This window comes from Coregonus lavaretus (assembly GCF_964263955.1).
Source record: "Coregonus lavaretus genome assembly, chromosome: 29".
Lineage (NCBI taxonomy): Eukaryota > Metazoa > Chordata > Actinopteri > Salmoniformes > Salmonidae > Coregonus > Coregonus lavaretus.
In genome coordinates, this window is record NC_140016.1 from 11,648,431 (window position 1) to 11,666,923 (window position 18,493).

Genomic DNA, 18,493 nt, shown 5'->3' on the forward strand with positions numbered 1-18,493 from the left:
CTGGGCTGTATAATATACTGTCTATCTAAGGCTGTGGTAAGCGGGAATTTTGAAGTAGCAAGTTGACTTTGACAAGGTAAAAGAGACTTTACTTCCTGGATCCAGTCAAAGTAAACATTGTAATACAGAGCTTTAGGGTTCAAGAGGTCATGTGGAAATGCAGAAGGCCTGGTAAAAAGGCAAGGTCAATAGCATGGTGGTAGAGCATGGCTTTAAAAGGCATGACTCACAGGTCTCAACATTATATACAGTGGCAAGAAAAAGTATGTGAACCCTTTGGAATTAACTGAATTTCTGCATAAATTGGTCATAGAATTTGATCTGATCTTCTTCTAAGTCACAACAATAGACAAACACAGTGTGCTTAAACTAATAACACACTAATAATTATACGTTTTCATGTCTTTATTGAACACACCATGTAAACATTCACAGTGCAGGGTGGGAAAAGTATGTGAACCCTTGGATTTAATAACTGGTTGACCCTCCTTTGGCAGCAATAACCTCAACCAAACGTTTTCTGTAGTTGCGGATCAGACCTGCACAACGGTCAGGAGGAATTTTGGACCATTCCTCTTTACAAAACTGTTTCAGTTCAGCAATATTCTTAGGATGTCTGGTGTGAACCACTCTCTTGAGGTCATGCCACAGTATCTCAATCGGGTTGAGGTCAGGACTCTGACTGGGCCACTCCAGAAGGCGTATTTTCTTCTGTTGAAGCTATTCTGTTGTTGATTTACTTCTGTGTTTTGGGTCGTTGTCCTGTTGCATCACCCAACTTCTGTTGAGCTTCAATTGGCGGACAGATAGCTTTACATTCTCCTGCAAAATGTCTTGATAAACTTGGGATTCATTTTTCCGTTGATGATAGCAAGCTGTCCAGGCCCTGAGGCAGCAAAGCAGCCCCAAACCATGATGCTCCCTCCACCATACTTTACAGGTGGGATGAGGTTTTATGTTGGTGTGCTGTGCCTTTTTTTTTTTTCACACATAGTGTTGTGTTCCTTCCAAACAACTCAACTTTAGTTTCTTCTGTCCACCGAATATTTTGGCAGTAGCGATGTGGAACATCCAGGTGCTTTCTTGCGAACTTCAGACGTGCAGCAATGTTTTTTTTGGACAGCCGTGGCTTCTTCCGTGGTGTCCTCCCATGAACACCATTCTTGTTTAGTGTTTTACGTATCGTAGACTCGTCAACAGAAATTGTAGCATGTTCCAGAGATTTCTGTAAGTCTTTAGCTGACACTCTAGGATTCTTCTTAACCTCATTGAGCATTCCGTGCTGTGCTCTTGCAGTCATCTCTGCAGGACGGCCACTCCTAGGGAGAGTAGCAACAGTGCTGAACTTTCTCAATTTCGGACTATTTGTCTTACCGTGGACTGATGAACATCAAGGCTTTTAGAAATACTTTTGTAACCCTTTCCAGCTTTATGCAAGTCAGAAATTCTTAATCTTAGGTCTTCTGAGATCTCTTTTGTTCGAGGCATGGTTCACATCAGGCAATGCTTCTTATGAACAGCAAACTCAAATTTTGTGAGCATTTTTTATAGGGCAGGGCAGCTCTAACCAAGATCTCCAATCTCGTCTCATTGATTAGACTCCAGGTTAGCTGACTCCATGTCACGATCGTTTACGGACGAGACGGACCAAGGCGCAGCGTGATAAGCATACATGTTTATTTACGACTAAACACCACGACAAAACAACAAACGAAACGTGACGTCCAAGGTAGCATATACACACAACATACCTTACACGGAACAAGATCCCACACCCCACTAGTGCCAACAGGCTACCTAAGTATGGTCCCCAATCAGAGACAACGAGCTACAGCTGCCTCTGATTGGGAACCACCCTGGCCAACATAGATCTAAACGATCTAGAAACTAACCTAGACAAACCCAACACAGAAAATACACACCCTGACTCAACAAATACAAGTCCCTAGAGTCAGGGCGTGACACTCCAATTAGCTTTTGGAGAAGTCATTAGCCTAGGGGTTCACATACTTTTTCCAACCTACACTGTGAATGTTTAAATGATGTATTCAATATAGACAAGAAAAATACAATAATTAGTGTGTTATTAGTTTAAGCAGACTGTGTTTGTCTATTGTTGTAAAGTAGATGAAGATTAGATGACATTTTATGACCAATTTATGCAGAAATCCAGGTAATTCCAAAGGGTTCACATACTTTTCTTGCCACTGTAGTCATTCTGAATTACCTATATATGCTTCATTACAGACGTTGGTTGATATGAAACTGAGACAACTTTCAATTGAACAATGAGAACGGTGAGACATCTGCTGCTTTGGGTACACTGAGTGAAATTCAGCAGTCTAGCATGTTCAAGATTGGATTGTCAGTTTCTGAGGCCTAGAATTCTGTATACTGACATCTGATACATAGGTAAATGGAAAACATTTGTAGAACTTTACTTCAGAATTCAGAATTAAGCAGGCTAATCATATTATGATTAAGCCAAAATATGTTAGGATGTGGTCGTTGTCGATCTTGGTCGGTCCTCACACTGTTATCACTGGGTCATGTTACAGTCTGTGAGCACTAATTCACTTATCCACTCTCTGCTCTTAGTAGACCCAAGATGTAGTGATTAGTGAGGTCAGGCACTGATGATGGGCGATTAGGCCTGGCTCGCAGTTGGCGTTCCAATTCATCCCAAAGGTGTTCGATGGGGTTGAGGTCAGGGCTCTGTGCAGGCCAGTCAAGTTCTTCCACACCGATCTCTACAAAACATTTCTGTATGGACCTCGTTTTGTGCACGGGGGCATTGACATGCTGAAACAGGAAAGGGCCTTCCCCAAACTGTTGCCACAAAGTTGGAAGCACAGAATAATCTAGAATGTAATTGTATGCTGTAGCGTTAAGATTTCCCTTCACTGGAACTAAGGGAACCTAGCCCGAACCATGAAAAACAGCCCCAGACAATTATTTCTCCTCCACCAAACTTTACAGTCGGCACTATGCATTGGGGAAGGTACAATTGAAGTCGGAAGTTTACATACACTTAGGTTGGAGTCATTAAAACTCTTCAACCACTCCACACATTTTTTGTTAACAAACTATAGCTTTGCCAAGTCGGTTAGGACATCTACTTTGTGTACGACACAAGTAATTTTTCCAACAATTGTTTACAGACAGATTATTTGACTTATAATTCACTGTTTCACAATTCCAGTGGGTCAGATGTTTACATACACTAAGTTGACGGTGCCTTTAAACAGCTTGGAAAATTCCAGAAAATGATGTAATGGCTTTAGAAGCTTCTGATAGGCTAATTGACATCATTTGAGTCAATTGGAGGTGTACCTGTGGATGTATTTCAAGGCCTACCTTCAAACTCAGTGCCTCTTTGCTTGAAATCATGGGAAAATCAAAAGAAATCAGCCAAAACCTCAGAAAATAAATTGTAGACCTCCACAAGTCTGTTTCATCCTTGGGAGCAATTTCCAAATGCCTGAAGGTACCACATTCATCTGTACAAACAATAGTATAAACAACAAGTATAAACACCATGGGACCACGCAGCTGTCATACCGCTCAGGAAGGAGACACGTTCTGTCTCCTAGAGATTAACGTACTTTGGTGCGAAAAGTGCAAATAAATCCCAGAACAACAGCAAAGGACCTTGTGAAGATGCTGGAGGAAACAGGTACAAAAGTATCTATATCCACAGTAAAATGTGTCCTATATCGACATAACCTGAAAGGCCGCTCGGCAAGGAAGAAGCCACTGCTCCAAAACCGCCATTAAAAAGCCAGACTACGGTTTGCAACTGCACATGGGGACAAAGATCATACTTTTTGGAGAAATGTTCTCTGGTCTGATGAAACAAAAATAGAACTGTTTGGCCATAATGACCATCGTTATGTTTGGAGGAAAAAGTGAGGAGCTTGCAAGCCGAAGAACACCATCCCAACCGTGAAGCACGAGGGTGGCAGCATCGTGCTGTGGGGGTGCTTTGCTGCAGGAGGGACTGGTGCACTTCACAAAATAGATGGCATCATGAGGAAGGAAAATTATGTGGATATATTGAAGCAACATCTCAAGACATCAGTTAGGAAGTTAAAGCTTGGTCGCAAATGGGTCTTCCGAATGGACAATGACCCCACGCATACTTCCAAAGTTGTGCCAAAATGGCTTAAGGACAACAAAGTCAAGGTATTGGAGTGGCCATCACAAAGCCCTGACCTCAATCCTATAGAAAATGTGTGGGCAGAACAGAAAAAGCGTGTGTGAGCAAGGAGGCCTACAAACCTGACTCAGTTACACCAGCTCTGTCAGGAGGAATGGGCCAAAATTCACCCAACTTATTGTGGGAAGCTTGTGGAAGGCTACCCGAAACGTTTGACCCAAGTTAAACAATTTAAAGGCAATGCTACCAAATACTAATTGAGTGTATGTAAATTTCTGACCCACTGGGAATGTGATGAAAGAAATAAAAGCTGAAATAAATAATTCTCTCTACTATTATTCTGACATTTCACATTCTTCAAATAAAGTGGTGATCCTAACTGACCTAAGACAGGGAATTTTTACTAGGATTAAATGTCAGGAATTGTGAAAAACTGAGTTTAAATGTATTTGGCTAAGGTGTATGTAAACTTCCGACTTCAACTGTAGCGTTCTCCTGGCATCCGCCAAACCCAGATTCGTCCGTTGGACTGCCAGATGGTGAAGCGTGATTTATCACTCCAATGGTAGCAAACTTTACACCACTCCAGCCGACACTTGGCATTGAGCATGGTGATCTTAGGCTTGTGTGCGGCTGTTCGGCCATGGAAACTCATTTCATGAAGCTCCCGACAGACAGTTATTGTGCTGACTTTGCTTCCAGAGGCAGTTTGGAACTCGGTAGTGAGTGTTGCAACAAAGGACAGACGATTTTTACGCACTACGAGCTTCAGTACTCGGCGGTCCCGTTCTGTGAGCTTGTGTGGCCTACCACTTCGCGGCTGAGCCGTTGTCGCTCCTAGACGTTTTCACTTCTCAATAACAGCACTTACAGTTGACCGGGGAAGCTCTAGCAGGGCAGAAGTTGTACGTACTGACTTGTTGGAAAGGTGGCATCCTATGACGGTGCCACGATGAAAGTCACTGAGCTCTTCAGTAAGATCATTCTACTGCCAATGTTTGTCTAAGGAGATTGCATGGCTGCGTGCTCAATTTTATACACCTGTCAGCAACGGCTGTGGCTGAAATAGCCGAATCCACTCATTTGAAGGGGTGTCCACATACTTTTGTATATATAGTGTACATGTCATATAAAGTAGTTAGGAACCCATGGGTGGAGTGGATGGAGGTTGCTGAGAAGAAATAGTTTTGTTGTTGTAGCCAAAGTTTGAGCCAAGAACTCCATTTAGTGGAGATAGATTGCAGCTCAGGCGTGGGTTGGAGGTGCTTTAGCCTCATCTACCGGTGAAAACAAGTTATTTCAGGGGCTGTATCAAGCGTCTCAGAGTAGCAGTGCTGATCTAGGATCAGGTCCCCCTGGTCCATATCATGTTGTTCAATGTGATCTAAAAGGCTAAACTGATCCCAAATCAGCAGCCCTACTTCGAGACACTTAATACATACAGCCCCTGGTCTTCCATTAAATAAAGAAATTCAAGACATATAACCAAACATGTTATTTTATTATCTTAAAAAGTAACAATCCCCAAAGGTTATATCACACACACTAGAACAACAGTAAACACCATGACTACACAAAAAGGGACTTAGATATTATAGACATAAAAAATCCCTCTTATTGTTTACATTATTTTACTAGGCATGACAGATAAAGATCATCTACAGTATGACATACCGTCACAATTAGAAACAATGTTATTGAACTCCATTATAAATCCGCAATGTTAAGGGAAGACATTTCATGGACTGTCAGCATTTCATATGAAATATTTTCAATATAAACAGAACATCCTTCTTGGATGGCTTTTACAGCAACCAGAGAACAGGCATTTATTTCAGTGCAAACATGACAATACAAGGCAGTCTTGGCTGCAATTCTCCCTTTTGATTTCAGAGGGAATTGATGATGTTGATCATTATTTCAAAAGAGCTCACAAAAACTGAAAATGGACCTTTTCAATGTGTTGTCATTGGACTGGAACCGTACTACCAAAGTGATAAGGTTGACACCACTCCCTTCATATGCTCATCATCACACTGTATGAGACATGGGTACTGATGGTACACAACAGAGTGCTGAGAGGACGGTGATGTACCCTACGTAAATGCTGTGCTATAAGAGGTCACCTTTGACCTTTGATATCCTTAACATCATTAAATAGAGCAGAGGAGAAATCCCCCCCTAATCAAACTGCACAGAAGTGATTACATTTCTGTTGGGGAAAGGAGAGAGTCAGAAAGTGAGAATTGCGTGAGAAGAACCCCTGTAGTAAAGTCAGACAGAGAGAGGGGCTAAGTAAAGTCAGACAGAGAGAGGAGCTAAGTAAAGTCAGACAGAGAGAGGGGCTAAGTAAAGTCAGACAGAGAGAGGAGCTAAGTAAAGTCAGACAGAGAGAGGGGCTAAGTAAAGTCAGACAGAGAGAGGAGCTAAGTAAAGTCAGACAGAGAGAGGGGCTAAGTAAAGTCAGACAGAGAGAGGGGCTAAGTAAAGTCAGACAGAGAGAGGGGCTAAGTAAAGTCAGACAGAGAGAGGGGCTAAGTAAAGTCAGACAGAGAGAGGGGCTAAGTAAAGTCAGACAGAGAGAGGAGCTAAGTAAAGTCAGACAGAGAGAGGAGCTAAGTAAAGTCAGACAGAGAGAGGAGCTAAGTAAAGTCAGACAGAGAGAGGGGCTAAGTAAAGTCAGACAGAGAGAGGAGCTAAGTAAAGTCAGACAGAGAGAGGGGCTAAGTAAAGTCAGACAGAGAGAGGAGCTAAGTAAAGTCAGACAGAGAGAGGGGCTAAGTAAAGTCAGACAGAGAGAGGGGCTAAGTAATGCATCCAGGTGAGAATGACAATAGGAGAGTCAGTCCAGCACTTTGACATGGTCTGTGTGTGAGTCATTTCAAGAGCTTTTACATTGACATTCACAGGATACAGGCTGATGACAGTGATTTGTAAGAGGAGAGCCACTACTCTGCTGTTGTGGAGGTAGTTGTATTAGAGAGCATCTGCCAACGTAGCGTTAAATATGAAAACAACTCAGAGGGGTGGGGAGAGAGTACCTTATCTGCCTCTATAAATAGAGGACTGACCTTATCTGCCTCTATAAAGAGAGAGGACTGACCTTATCTGCCTCTATAAAGGGGATGGTTTTCGACGTTGTCCATATTCAAAAGTCCCTTGTTGTTAATTTGAACATCAAATGCATTCAACAGGAAAATACCACAGGTAATAGCACCAGGAATAGTGTGACATTTTTGTTCCAATAAAAAGAAAAGTTAGGTTTTTCCATTGTTGGCCATGACTGCCGTGTAGTACCGCTTTGAAACTCTGAATCCCTGTCGGGCATTGAGGCCTTTCCTTAATCTGTATTTACAATGTACCAAAATGTGCTGAGAGACCTGATTCTATGTAAACGTTAGCTCTAAGAGCCCAGTTCAAACACTTGGATTTTGTTATCAAGTAATGCAGCAAGACTACAGCAGCATCGGGGATGGGTTCAGTACCATGGAACAGAGGGTTACTCTGACACACCAATAGTACCCTACAGAGAGAGGTTGGATGGACTGGACATGTTGCACTCCTAACATCACTAGGATAACATGTCACTTGAACCCTACGTAAGACTGTCATAATAATGTCATAGCATTATAAACCATAATGACAGCTGCTTATGTAGGTTATGGCACTTGACACAGTCATGACACAAACCATTCCTTATGTATACTAATTGTCTAGCTGTATGCCCAGACAATTAGCAAGCCTAAACAACGGTTTCTGTTATGACAGCGGTAAATCAGTTGTCATAAGCTGACATCAGCTGTCATAACGGTTTAATACATGTTATATTATCATGACAGCCTTATGTAGGCCTTATGGCAGAGGGGTCAGGTAAAGTCTAGCTAGCAGAGCTGTGTATGCATGGTATTGTGCCAGAGCTTCATGTGAGCCAGCAGAGGGGGCTGAAGAGTATGTTTAAAAAGCTTAACAGCCACACATAGCCAAACAATGGTAGGAGTGTAATTACACGTGACCTGAGATTATAAGATTATACATTTGACACCTAAACAAATGGCAATGTCAACTGGCAGGTCAAAGTCAAATCAGTTACATAAAATAAATAAAAACTGCTCAGTAAAAACTAAAACCTAAAAGGACCTGTAGAATTACGTTTTATTTTTTAAAGGTTTGGAATGGGTTTGAAAAAGATCAATGCTTTTAAATATTTTTATAAACATCCTCTTGTGAGAAGAAGTGGTGTTACAATGTAGTAGTGAGTATCACAAATTCTAATATTACCCAACAGAAGATGAGGAAAACAAATCAAAAACCATTGAATGACAGATTGATGTAATACCAGTCATTGATTGGGCTGGTGTGGTATATGTTGTGTCAGCCAGTCTGGATACTATAACAGTCCCAGTGAGGTGGAGGAGCTGTACTCATCCAAACCCAACACTTCCCTCTTCATTATATCTCCCTCTCCGGCCACTGTCACACACTGGTGATGGAGGCCAAACAGTTTGAGGGTTTCTGGAGTTTCTCGGGTTGGGTGGTAGGTGGCTCTGGAATGGTCCGGAAGGTGAAAGGTGGACCGTTGCCCGTGGCGATTCCCAGGTGTCCGGGACTCAGAGCCAGGTTCTGACGTCTGTTGCTCTCCACGATGCTGGAGGTGTTTGAGGCCAGACTCTCTCGTGTGCTGAGCCAGGAAGAAGAGGAGAGGAGGGGAGAGAACAAAAAGAGAAAAATAGAATGGTGAAGAGAATGAAGAGAAAGAGGGAGAGAGGTCCACACACAGAGGACACAGCGGGAGAGAGGTCCACACACAGAGGACACAGATGGAGAGAGGTCCACACACAGAGGACACAGATGGAGAGAGGTCCACACACAGAGGACACAGATGGAGAGAGGTCCACACACAGAGGACACAGATGGAGAGAGGTCCACACACAGAGGACACAGATGGAGAGAGGTCCACACACAGAGGACACAGCGGGAGAGAGGTCCACACACAGAGGACACAGAGGGAGAGAGGTCCAAACACAGAGGACACAGAGGAAGAGGTCCACACACAGAGGACACAGAGGGAGAGAGGTCCAAACACAGAGGACACAGAGGGAGAGGTCCACACACAGAGGACACAGAGGTCCACACACAGAGGACACAGATGGAGAGAGGTCCACACACAGAGGACACAGCAGGAGAGAGGTCCACACACAGAGGACACAGAGGGGGAGAGGTCCACACACAGAGGACACAGAAGTCCACACACAGAGGACACAAAGGGAGAGAGGTCCAAACACAGAGGACACAGAGGGAGAGAGGTCCAAACACAGAGGACACAGAGGGAGAGGTCCACACACAGAGGACACAGAGGTCCACACACAGAGGACACAGATGGAGAGAGGTCCACACACAGAGGACACAGCGGGAGAGAGGTCCACACACAGAGGACACAGAGGGAGAGAGGTCCACACACAGAGGACACAGATGGAGAGAGGTCCACACACAGAGGACACAGAGGTCCACACACAGAGGACACAGCGGGAGAGAGGTCCACACACAGAGGACACAGATGGAGAGAGGTCCACACACAGAGGACACAGAGGGAGAGAGGTCCACACACAGAGGACACAGATGGAGAGAGGTCCACACACAGAGGACACAGAGGGAGAGAGGTCCACACACAGAGGACACAGAGGGAGAGAGGTCCACACACAGAGGACACAGAGGGAGAGAGGTCCACACACAGAGGACACAGATGGAGAGAGGTCCACACACAGAGGACACAGAGGTCCACACACAGAGGACACAGCGGGAGAGAGGTCCACACACAGAGGACACAGCGGGAGAGAGGTCCACACACAGAGGACACAGAGGGAGAGAGGTCCACACACAGAGGACACAGAGGTCCACACACAGAGGACACAGAGGGAGAGAGGTCCACACGCAGAGGACACAGAAGCATGTTATGCTGCCTTCCCTTGTTTGTGTGGAATAGTGTGAGAGCAGAAAGTATCCGATTGATTGTTGACACATGTAGTCTATATAGTTTTCCAGCTATTGGCAGCACTTATTGAGGTTAGGGAGTTCCCTTCAAGTAAATCAAAACTTGAAATCCTCTCCATGTTAACCAGTAACTGCTGTAAACACTGCCCTGAGAGGGGGGGTGGGGGGGTGTAACAAAAGGTCAGAAGAAAGATGGGTAAAGCAAGAAGAACGAATGAGAGAAGAGTCATATAGGAGTCATAACCTCTGGCAGATATAGACACTTATAAAGTGTGGTTCTCATTCATGGTTTGTCTGATGTTTTCTACAATGGAATTGTTTGTAACATTACATTACTGATAATATTTAAGGTATTATTATCTGTATGACAAGACAGTTGTTTGGAATGTTGTCTTACTGAGTTAGAGTGGAACAGCATGTCAAAAAAGTCTGATCAAGCCTGTTTCTATCTCGTCACCGCCAGCTAGACCAGGTCACCCATGAAAGGTGGATGTGCTTCTCGTCACTGCCTCCATCTGCAGGCCAAGGCTATGGGAGAGAGGGGTGGAGCTGAGCTGCCTGGGGGAAGGGAGTGGCCAAATGAACAAGTACTGTACATATCTGTGGACCAATGCCCTTTCAGTCTCACAGGAGATTAGTGACATCTGTCCTGAAGAGCTCCACATGGCTCATCACTACTGTGATCCCAACACAACATTAGAGTGTAAAACCACATCACAGTTTTTATCACAGTTCTTCACAGGAAAATAAAATGACAAGGTCGTGAGAGGCTGTGAAATAGGCAACAGAATCTACAAGGAAGGACCACCAGTCCAACTCCATGCCATTTAAAATCTGCAGCGGTCACTTGTTTCCAGTTCCACAATCACTTCCATAAAAGGTCGCCCATCTTGTTTGAATAAGTTGGCTGAGGAGCATTATCTAGAGACAGCCATACGTCTGCTGAATACAGATACATTATTTTCCATTACTGGCCACGGGGGAGAGCGGGAGGCTGTGGCTGGAAACATGGTAGGGGCTGAGGGGAGAGAGGGGAAGGAGGGGAAGGAGGGGAGGGAGGGAGGAGAGAGGGGAGGGAGGGAAGAGAGGGAGGGTAGAGAGGGGAGAGAGAGGGAGGGAGGGGAGAGAGGGGAGGGATGAAGGGAGGAGAGAGAAGGTAGAGAGAGGGAGGGAGGGAGGGAGGGAGGGAGGGAGGGAGGGAGGGAGGGGAGGAGCTGAGCTGAGGGAGGGAGGGAGGGAGGGGGAGGGAGGAGAGAGAGGGGAGGGAGGGGAGAGAGCGAGAGGGAGGGGAGAGAGGGGAGGGAGGAAGGGAGGAGAGAGGGGAGGGAGGGGAGAGAAGGTAGAGAGAGAGAGGGAGGGGAGAGAGGGAGGGAAGAGAGGGAAGAGAGGGGAGGGAGGGGAGAGAGGGGAGGGAGGGAGGGAGGGGAGAGAGGGGAGGGAGGGAGGGAGGGGAGAGAGGGAAGGGAGGGAGGAAAGAGGGGAGGGAGGGAGGGAGGGAGGGAGGGAGGGAGGGAGGGAGGGAGGGAGGGAGGGAGGGAGGGAGGGGAGGAGCTGAGCTGAGGGAGGGAGGGAGGGAGGGAGGGAGGGAGGGAGGGAGGGAGGGAGGGAGGGAGGGAGGGAGGGAGGGAGGGAGGGGAGGAGCTGAGCTGAGGGAGGGAGGGAGGGAGGGAGGGAGGGAGGGAGGGAGGGAGGGAGGGAGGGAGGGGAGACATGAGAGGGAGGGAGGGAGGGGAGGGGAAACTCAGCCAGAAAACAAATGAGCCAATGGTCCCAGAGGTTCTGAACTGCAAACCTAAGCGTGATACAAACCAATCAAAGGTGAGCGGCGCTAGCGCGGGCATCCATCTTGTTTAGAGGCTGGAGCATGTGGTCGGGGTTAGACACAGGAAGACACATGTGACCCTAATGAAGCGTCACACACTCCCACTATGCCAGAGGGGCCCGGGTGAAAAGGATTTGGCAAAAACAGGCACAGTGTTGTAATGCACAAAAGCTTTTGGGGGTTGCTATCTGTATAATGTAAAACCACAGTTTAATAGGCAGTCTTTAAAAACACCCAGAATACAATTCTTCACACAATTTGAAAGTACATAAAAAAACTGTGAGGTCCGTTCTTTGTGGTATGGTTAGATTCAGGCATTCCCTAACGACTTAATCACATTTTGAACAAGTCTTAGTTATGGCTTTTAGGATTGAGAGGCTCAACTTTTCTGTTATGAGAAGAGAGAGCTGTGTGTCAACAGAGACAGTTCTGACCCGACAGATGAACCCTCTACCACTGATGAATATCAAAATCCTCCAAAAACAAAATCCTCCAAAACCTCCGGACTGTATGTTGCTTATGGGACCAAAAAAGGTAATATTTTGTCGGCTGAAGGTAAAGCCATGTGAATGGTTGCCTTAATGGACATATTTCAGTGACAGACACCATGTATCACGAGACAAAAACTCCACAAAAACACAGATGTCTGCTTACGCTCAAGTGATTCACTAAGACACTAAGAAGAATATCGCAGTTCAAATGAACGTGAATCATTGAGTGAAGCACAGACATCAGAAAGAAAGAAACAAAGCAAAACAAATCCATTCAGAGCAAAAATGTTGTTTTGTAAACAGATAAGCAAAGGTTCACATGGATGAGAGGCAATTATGGAATTGGGAAACATTGGAAGCTCCTATTCTGCCTCTTCTACAGGGCTATAACCATGATAGGTTGTACCTCAGATTCACTAGAATCAACAGCACCATATGTAATAATATTCCCATTCCATTATGTTCTCATGTGAGAACAATAATCCCACCATTGGTCTATTCACAGAATAAGAAGCCATCCCCTCTCATTACCACTGACCACACAAACAGTGAGGCAGTGTGAGTGAGTGAGTGAGTGTGTTGTTGTCACCCGATGAGGCTTACCGTGGAGAGTTAAATCCACTGTCCACTGTAACACTACTGCTGTCCATGCTGTCCAGCCTGGCTGAGTGGGCTGACTGTTGGCTCTGGTTGTTGGGGTCACTCTCCTTGGGGTTGGGGAAGGTCAGGTTCCTCTCAAACCTGCGCTGGAGGTCCCTCTCCTTCTCCCGCTCCAGCAGCCACTGCATGGTACCCCCCCCTCCCCCTCCCCCTGCTCCCCCACCACAGCCCTCTGGGGACTTCTGCTCCTGCTCTGCCCGCTTGGCTGAGGCAGCGTCCTCCAACTCGTCGTCATCAGACACATTGTAGTAGTCGAAGGAGGCTTCCCCGGCCTGGCACGGGCCAGCCTGCTCCATCCCCGAGGGGCCAGAGGAGGGGGGCCGGGGTACAGCTAGCAGGGGGCCCGGCTGCTCAAAGTGCTCCTGGCTGTCCAGCACCTCTGCCGACGACATGACCGGGGTCTTCCTCAGCGTGCTGGACCTGGAGTAGCTTCCGTCCCCGTAGCCGCTGGGCAGCGTGTTGGGCGGAGGTTTGAACAGAGTGTCTTTGCTGAAGATCTCCCTCCTGTCCATGCTACCAGAGTTGGTGTTGTGGTGCTGTACTGAACGGCCATTTGGCAAAGGCTCAGGCATCTGGCAGGGCATGGGTAAACTAACACCGTTCTGTCCCTTTGTAGTTTCCTCTTTGTACTCTGTGGGATGAGGGGTATGTCTGTCGGATGGACAGGCCACCTTCACCTTAGGTAAGCTATCGTGATTGGGTTTTCCTAAGGGGCTAGGGGTAGTGAGGACCGCCTCATTGGATGCATTGCACTGGATATAGTCCTCAGCCATGTGTTTGGGAGAATAAGCCTTCTGACTGTCGTAAGCAGTTAAACGGTCTCTACTTTTGTTATTTTCAAGTGTTCTCCCTCCGTCGGGCCCACAGGGGTCAGAGGTTAACTTAGCAGCAGGGGGTGTGGCCAACTTAGCAGCAGGGGGTGTGGCACGCGAGTGGGAGTACTGGGAGGCCGAGGCCCTCAAGGTCCCGTCATCGGTATAGTAGCAGCTCCTGTCTCTGTCCCTCTCATCAGGGCTATGCTCAAAGTAGTCTGGGGGCCCAATCAGCCCGACCCCCAGGGGCCCTTTGGAGTTGTCCATGGAGCGGGACCGCTCTTTGGCCTTGTTATCCGAGCGCTCGTTGCGTGACTTCCTCTCCTGCGTGTGGCTGTGGCTGCGGTGCACCTTGGAGTGGGACGGCCCGTGCGAGGGCTCGGGGAAGGGCATCTCCGTCCTCCTCTTGGCCAGCTCTCCCGACACGTCCCACTCCGGGGTGACGGGCAGGTGGGAGTCCATGATGTTGGGGTTGCTGTGGGCCAGGTGTCGGGCACGGCTGCGCTCCATGGAGAAGGAGGCATCCCGCGGCGAGCGTGCCAGGGAGGAGCTGTAGGCCCGGTAGTCCCTCTCAGCCGCCAGGTCCAGGTTGGATCCCTCAGAGGGGTCTCCCCGGGAGGCACGAGTCTTACTGTGGGAGCGCGACGGCTTACCTTGGGGCTTGCGGTGTCCGCGGCTCCTCCTGCTGCGTGCGCTGTGCTGGGCAGACGAGCTGGCCTTGCTCCTCTGGGCCCTCTCCTCCTCCAGCCTCTTCATCACGGCCGTGTGTCTCACCACGTTTTCCACCGTCAGGTCCGGGTTGATCCGTCTGATGATCTCTATCTCCACGTCGCGCGGCACGGCCGTGGGCGTCTCCTCGTCCCGCAGAGGCCACTCCTCCGGGGGGAACTGGGCCGAGAAGGTGGCCAGCTGCTTGGTCTTGTCCTTCTTGAAACTCAGCCGGAACAGCTTGAGGCCAAACTTCTTGGACTGCTTCTCCCCGCTGCTTCCGCCCTCACGGTGCTTGGTCAGGGTGTCCGACTTGAAGGGGAAGCTGAGGGTGCTCCGGGTCTTCTCCGTGGAGGTAGGCTGGGGCTGGGGCTGGGGCTGGGGCTGTGTTAGGGTGTGAGGGGAGTGGGGTGAGTGAGGGGAGTGGGGAGAGTAGGCCTCTCGGTGCTCCTTGGGGGACTTCCTGGTGAGGGTGGTGTGGTGGCTGGGGGGGTCGTCATGGTAACTATTATAGGAGTCTCCATGGTTCTTAGGATGGGACCTGTCCCTGACACAGCCAGAAGTGGAAGGGGTGATGGTTCCAGAGAGGGGGGAGGTACACTGTTGTTGGTGTTGTTGTTGGTGTTGTTGTTGGTGGTGTTGTTGCTGCTGCTGCTGGCGGTCAGGTATCCTCTCATCCAGGTGGTACCACTTGGAGCTGGTCCTGATGAGAGAGGGCGTGATGAAGTAGGTCTGGGGTGTGACGATGAAGTAACCCTCTGGTGTGGGGTAGATCTTCCTCTCCCGGACCAGCATGCTCAGCGTGTGGTGGAGAATCTCTGCTGTCGGCGTGGGCACACCTAGACAACGACACGGAGAGGAACATGTCAGAAATGTCAAACATAACATTCTGGATGCGTCCCAAATGGCACCTTATTCCCTTTAAAGTGCACTACAATAGGGTGCCATTTGGGACACAGCCTATATCATCTGGTATAGGCATCATTAGTGATATTATCATATATAACAGCCTTGGATGTTCATTACTCCGCTACGGATGAGCTATGATTGTATTAACCGATCCATCGATCATGAAAACTGTCATTCACTCAATACATCAACCATATGGTGGATGTGGACCTGTCTGATAGTAATCTAACTGTACAGGTTCTTACAGCTTGTTACAGCTTGTTATAGCTTGTTATAGGTTGTTATAGGTTGTTATGGGCTCTGTTGTAGCCGGCCGCGACCGGGAGACCCATGGGGTGGCGCACAATTGGCCCAGCGTCGTCCAGGGTAGGGGAGGGAATGGCCGGCAGGGATGTAGCTCAGTTGGTTGAGCATGGCGTTTGCAACGCCAGGGTTGTGGGTTCGTTTCCCACGGGGGGCCAGTATGAAAAAAATAATGTATGTACTCACTAACTGTAAGTCGCTCTGGATAAGAGCGTCTGCTAAATGACTAAAATGTAAATGTAAATGTAAATGTAAATGTTATGGCTTGTTATAGGTTGTTACAGCTTGTTATAGGTTGTTATGGCTTGTTACAGCTTGTTATAGGTTGTTATGGCTTGTTACAGCTTGTTACAGCTTGTTACAGCTTGTTATGGCTTGTTACAGCTTGTTATAGGTTGTTACAGCTTGTTACGGGTTGTTATAGCTTGTTATAGGTTGTTATGGCTTGTTATAAGGTTGTTATGGCTTGTTATAGGTTGTTATGGCTTGTTACAGCTTGTTACAGCTTGTTATAGCTTGTTACGGCTTGTTACAGCTTGTTACAGCTTGTTATAGCTTGTTACAGGTTGTTATGGCTTGTTACAGCTTGTTATAGGTTGTTACAGCTTGTTATAGGTTGTTACAGCTTGTTATAGGTTGTTACAGCTTGTTACAGCTTGTTACAGGTTGTTACAGCTTGTTACGGGTTGTTATGGCTTCTTACAGCTTGTTACAGCTTGTTACAGCTTGTTACAGCTTGTTACAGGTTGTTATGGCTTGTTACAGCTTGTTATAGGTTGTTACAGCTTGTTACGGCTTGTTACGGGTTGTTATGGCTTCTTACAGCTTGTTACAGCTTGTTACAGCTTGTTACAGCTTGTTACAGGTTGTTATGGCTTGTTACAGCTTGTTATAGGTTGTTACAGGTTGTTATGGCTTGTTACAGCTTGTTATAGGTTGTTACAGCTTGTTACGGGTTGTTATGGCTTCTTACAGCTTGTTACAGCTTGTTACAGCTTGTTACAGCTTGTTACAGGTTGTTATGGCTTGTTACAGCTTGTTATAGGTTGTTACAGCTTGTTACGGCTTGTTACGGGTTGTTATAGCTTGTTATAGGTTGTTATGGCTTCTTACAGCTTGTTATAGCTTGTTACAGCTTGTTACGGCTTGTTACGGGTTGTTATGGCTTCTTACAGCTTGTAATAGCTTGTTACAGCTTGTAATAGCTTGTTACAGGTTGTTACGGCTTGTTACGGGTTGTTATAGCTTCTTACGGGTTGTTATAGCTTGTTATGGCTTCTTACAGCTTGTTATAGCTTGTTACAGGTTGTTACGGGTTATTATAGCTTCTTATGGGTTGTTATAGCTTGTTACGGGTTGTTATAGCTTGTTATAACTTGTTATGGGTATACAATAAATGTCTTCATTGTCTGATCAGCCCTATTGGGAACCAGTCAGCCGGTGACATGGGTTGCATCCCAAATGGCACCCTATTCCCTATATAGTGCACTACTTTTGACCAGGCTCATAAACTAGTGCACTATATAGGGAATATATGGGCCTTGGTCAAAAGTAGTGCACTATATAGGGAATAGGGTGCCATTTGGGACACATCCAGAGAGTGCGGCAGTAGCAACTCCCAATCATCCATGCCACTCACATCACAGTATAGTACAGTATAGTACAGTATAGTACAGTACAGAGCTGCTTCACTTCACTGGAGGTAGTATTACTCACAGTTACATCATGGTGCCCTTTCAGCCCGGCCAGCGTGATGCAATCCCACCAGCCAGACATCCAGCCAGCTGCATATGCAGGCTGAGGCTGCAGCAAAACACAGCCAGGCGAGGCAGCGCGCGGTCACACCCATCTCAGACACACACACAGCAGACAGCCCCACCACGACTACACTCTTCCCATACCAATGAAACTTGCTCCGATACACACACAAACACGTTTCCGCACACACACACACAGAGAGAGAGAATAGCTTCACTACGATACTTGGCATGTGACAGGGAAAGGCAACTATTGTGTCTGTAATTCAGGTACAATACAGGTCTACTGTCGTGGAGCCATAGAAAGGGATTATTTAATAAATCCCTAAAATGAACCAACTAAATATGCCCCCCGCTGAATTAAAGGAATGTTAACAGTCTAAAATAGGATAATACATTCCTAGATTCAGCTTAGGAACTGAGTAATGGGAAGGAAAACATAGTGTAAGTTGAGGGGACAGGTTATTGTGGTGTGTAAGTTGAGGGGACAGGTTATTGTGGTGTGTAAGTTGAGTGGACAGGTTATTGTGGTGTGTAAGTTGAGTGGACAGGTTATTGCGGTGTGTAAGTTGAGGGGACAGGTTATTGTGGTGTGTAAGTTGAAGGGACAGGTTATTGTGGTGTGTAAGTTGATGGGACAGGTTATGGTGGTGTGTAAATTGAGGGGACAGGTTATGGTGGTGTGTAAATTGAGGGGACAGGTTATGGTGGTGTGTAAATTGAGGGGACAGGTTATGGTGGTGTGTAAATTGAGGGGACAGGTTATGGTGGTGTGTAAGTTGAGGGGACAGGTTATTGTGGTGTGTAAGTTGAGGGGACAGGTTATGATGGTGTGGATGCATTTGGCAATAGTGGTTAACTGGTCGTCCCTCTTAGTCCACTCC

At 47.0% G+C, this 18,493-nt stretch overlaps 1 protein-coding gene across 1 annotated transcript in view; it reads right to left on the reverse strand.

The window, feature by feature from the left end:
• Positions 1 to 8,632: 8,632 nt before the first annotated feature.
• Positions 8,633 to 18,493, reverse strand: part of LOC311104916 (storkhead-box protein 2-like) — a gene marked incomplete at both ends in the record, with an annotated part of 76,410 nt that continues 66,549 nt past the window's right edge. The window contains 2 exons of the mRNA XM_084146892.1: positions 8,633 to 8,837; positions 13,064 to 15,479. Coding sequence (XP_084003018.1) covers positions 8,633 to 8,837; positions 13,064 to 15,479 — 2,621 coding nt within the window. The remainder of the gene's footprint in view (positions 8,838 to 13,063; positions 15,480 to 18,493) is intronic.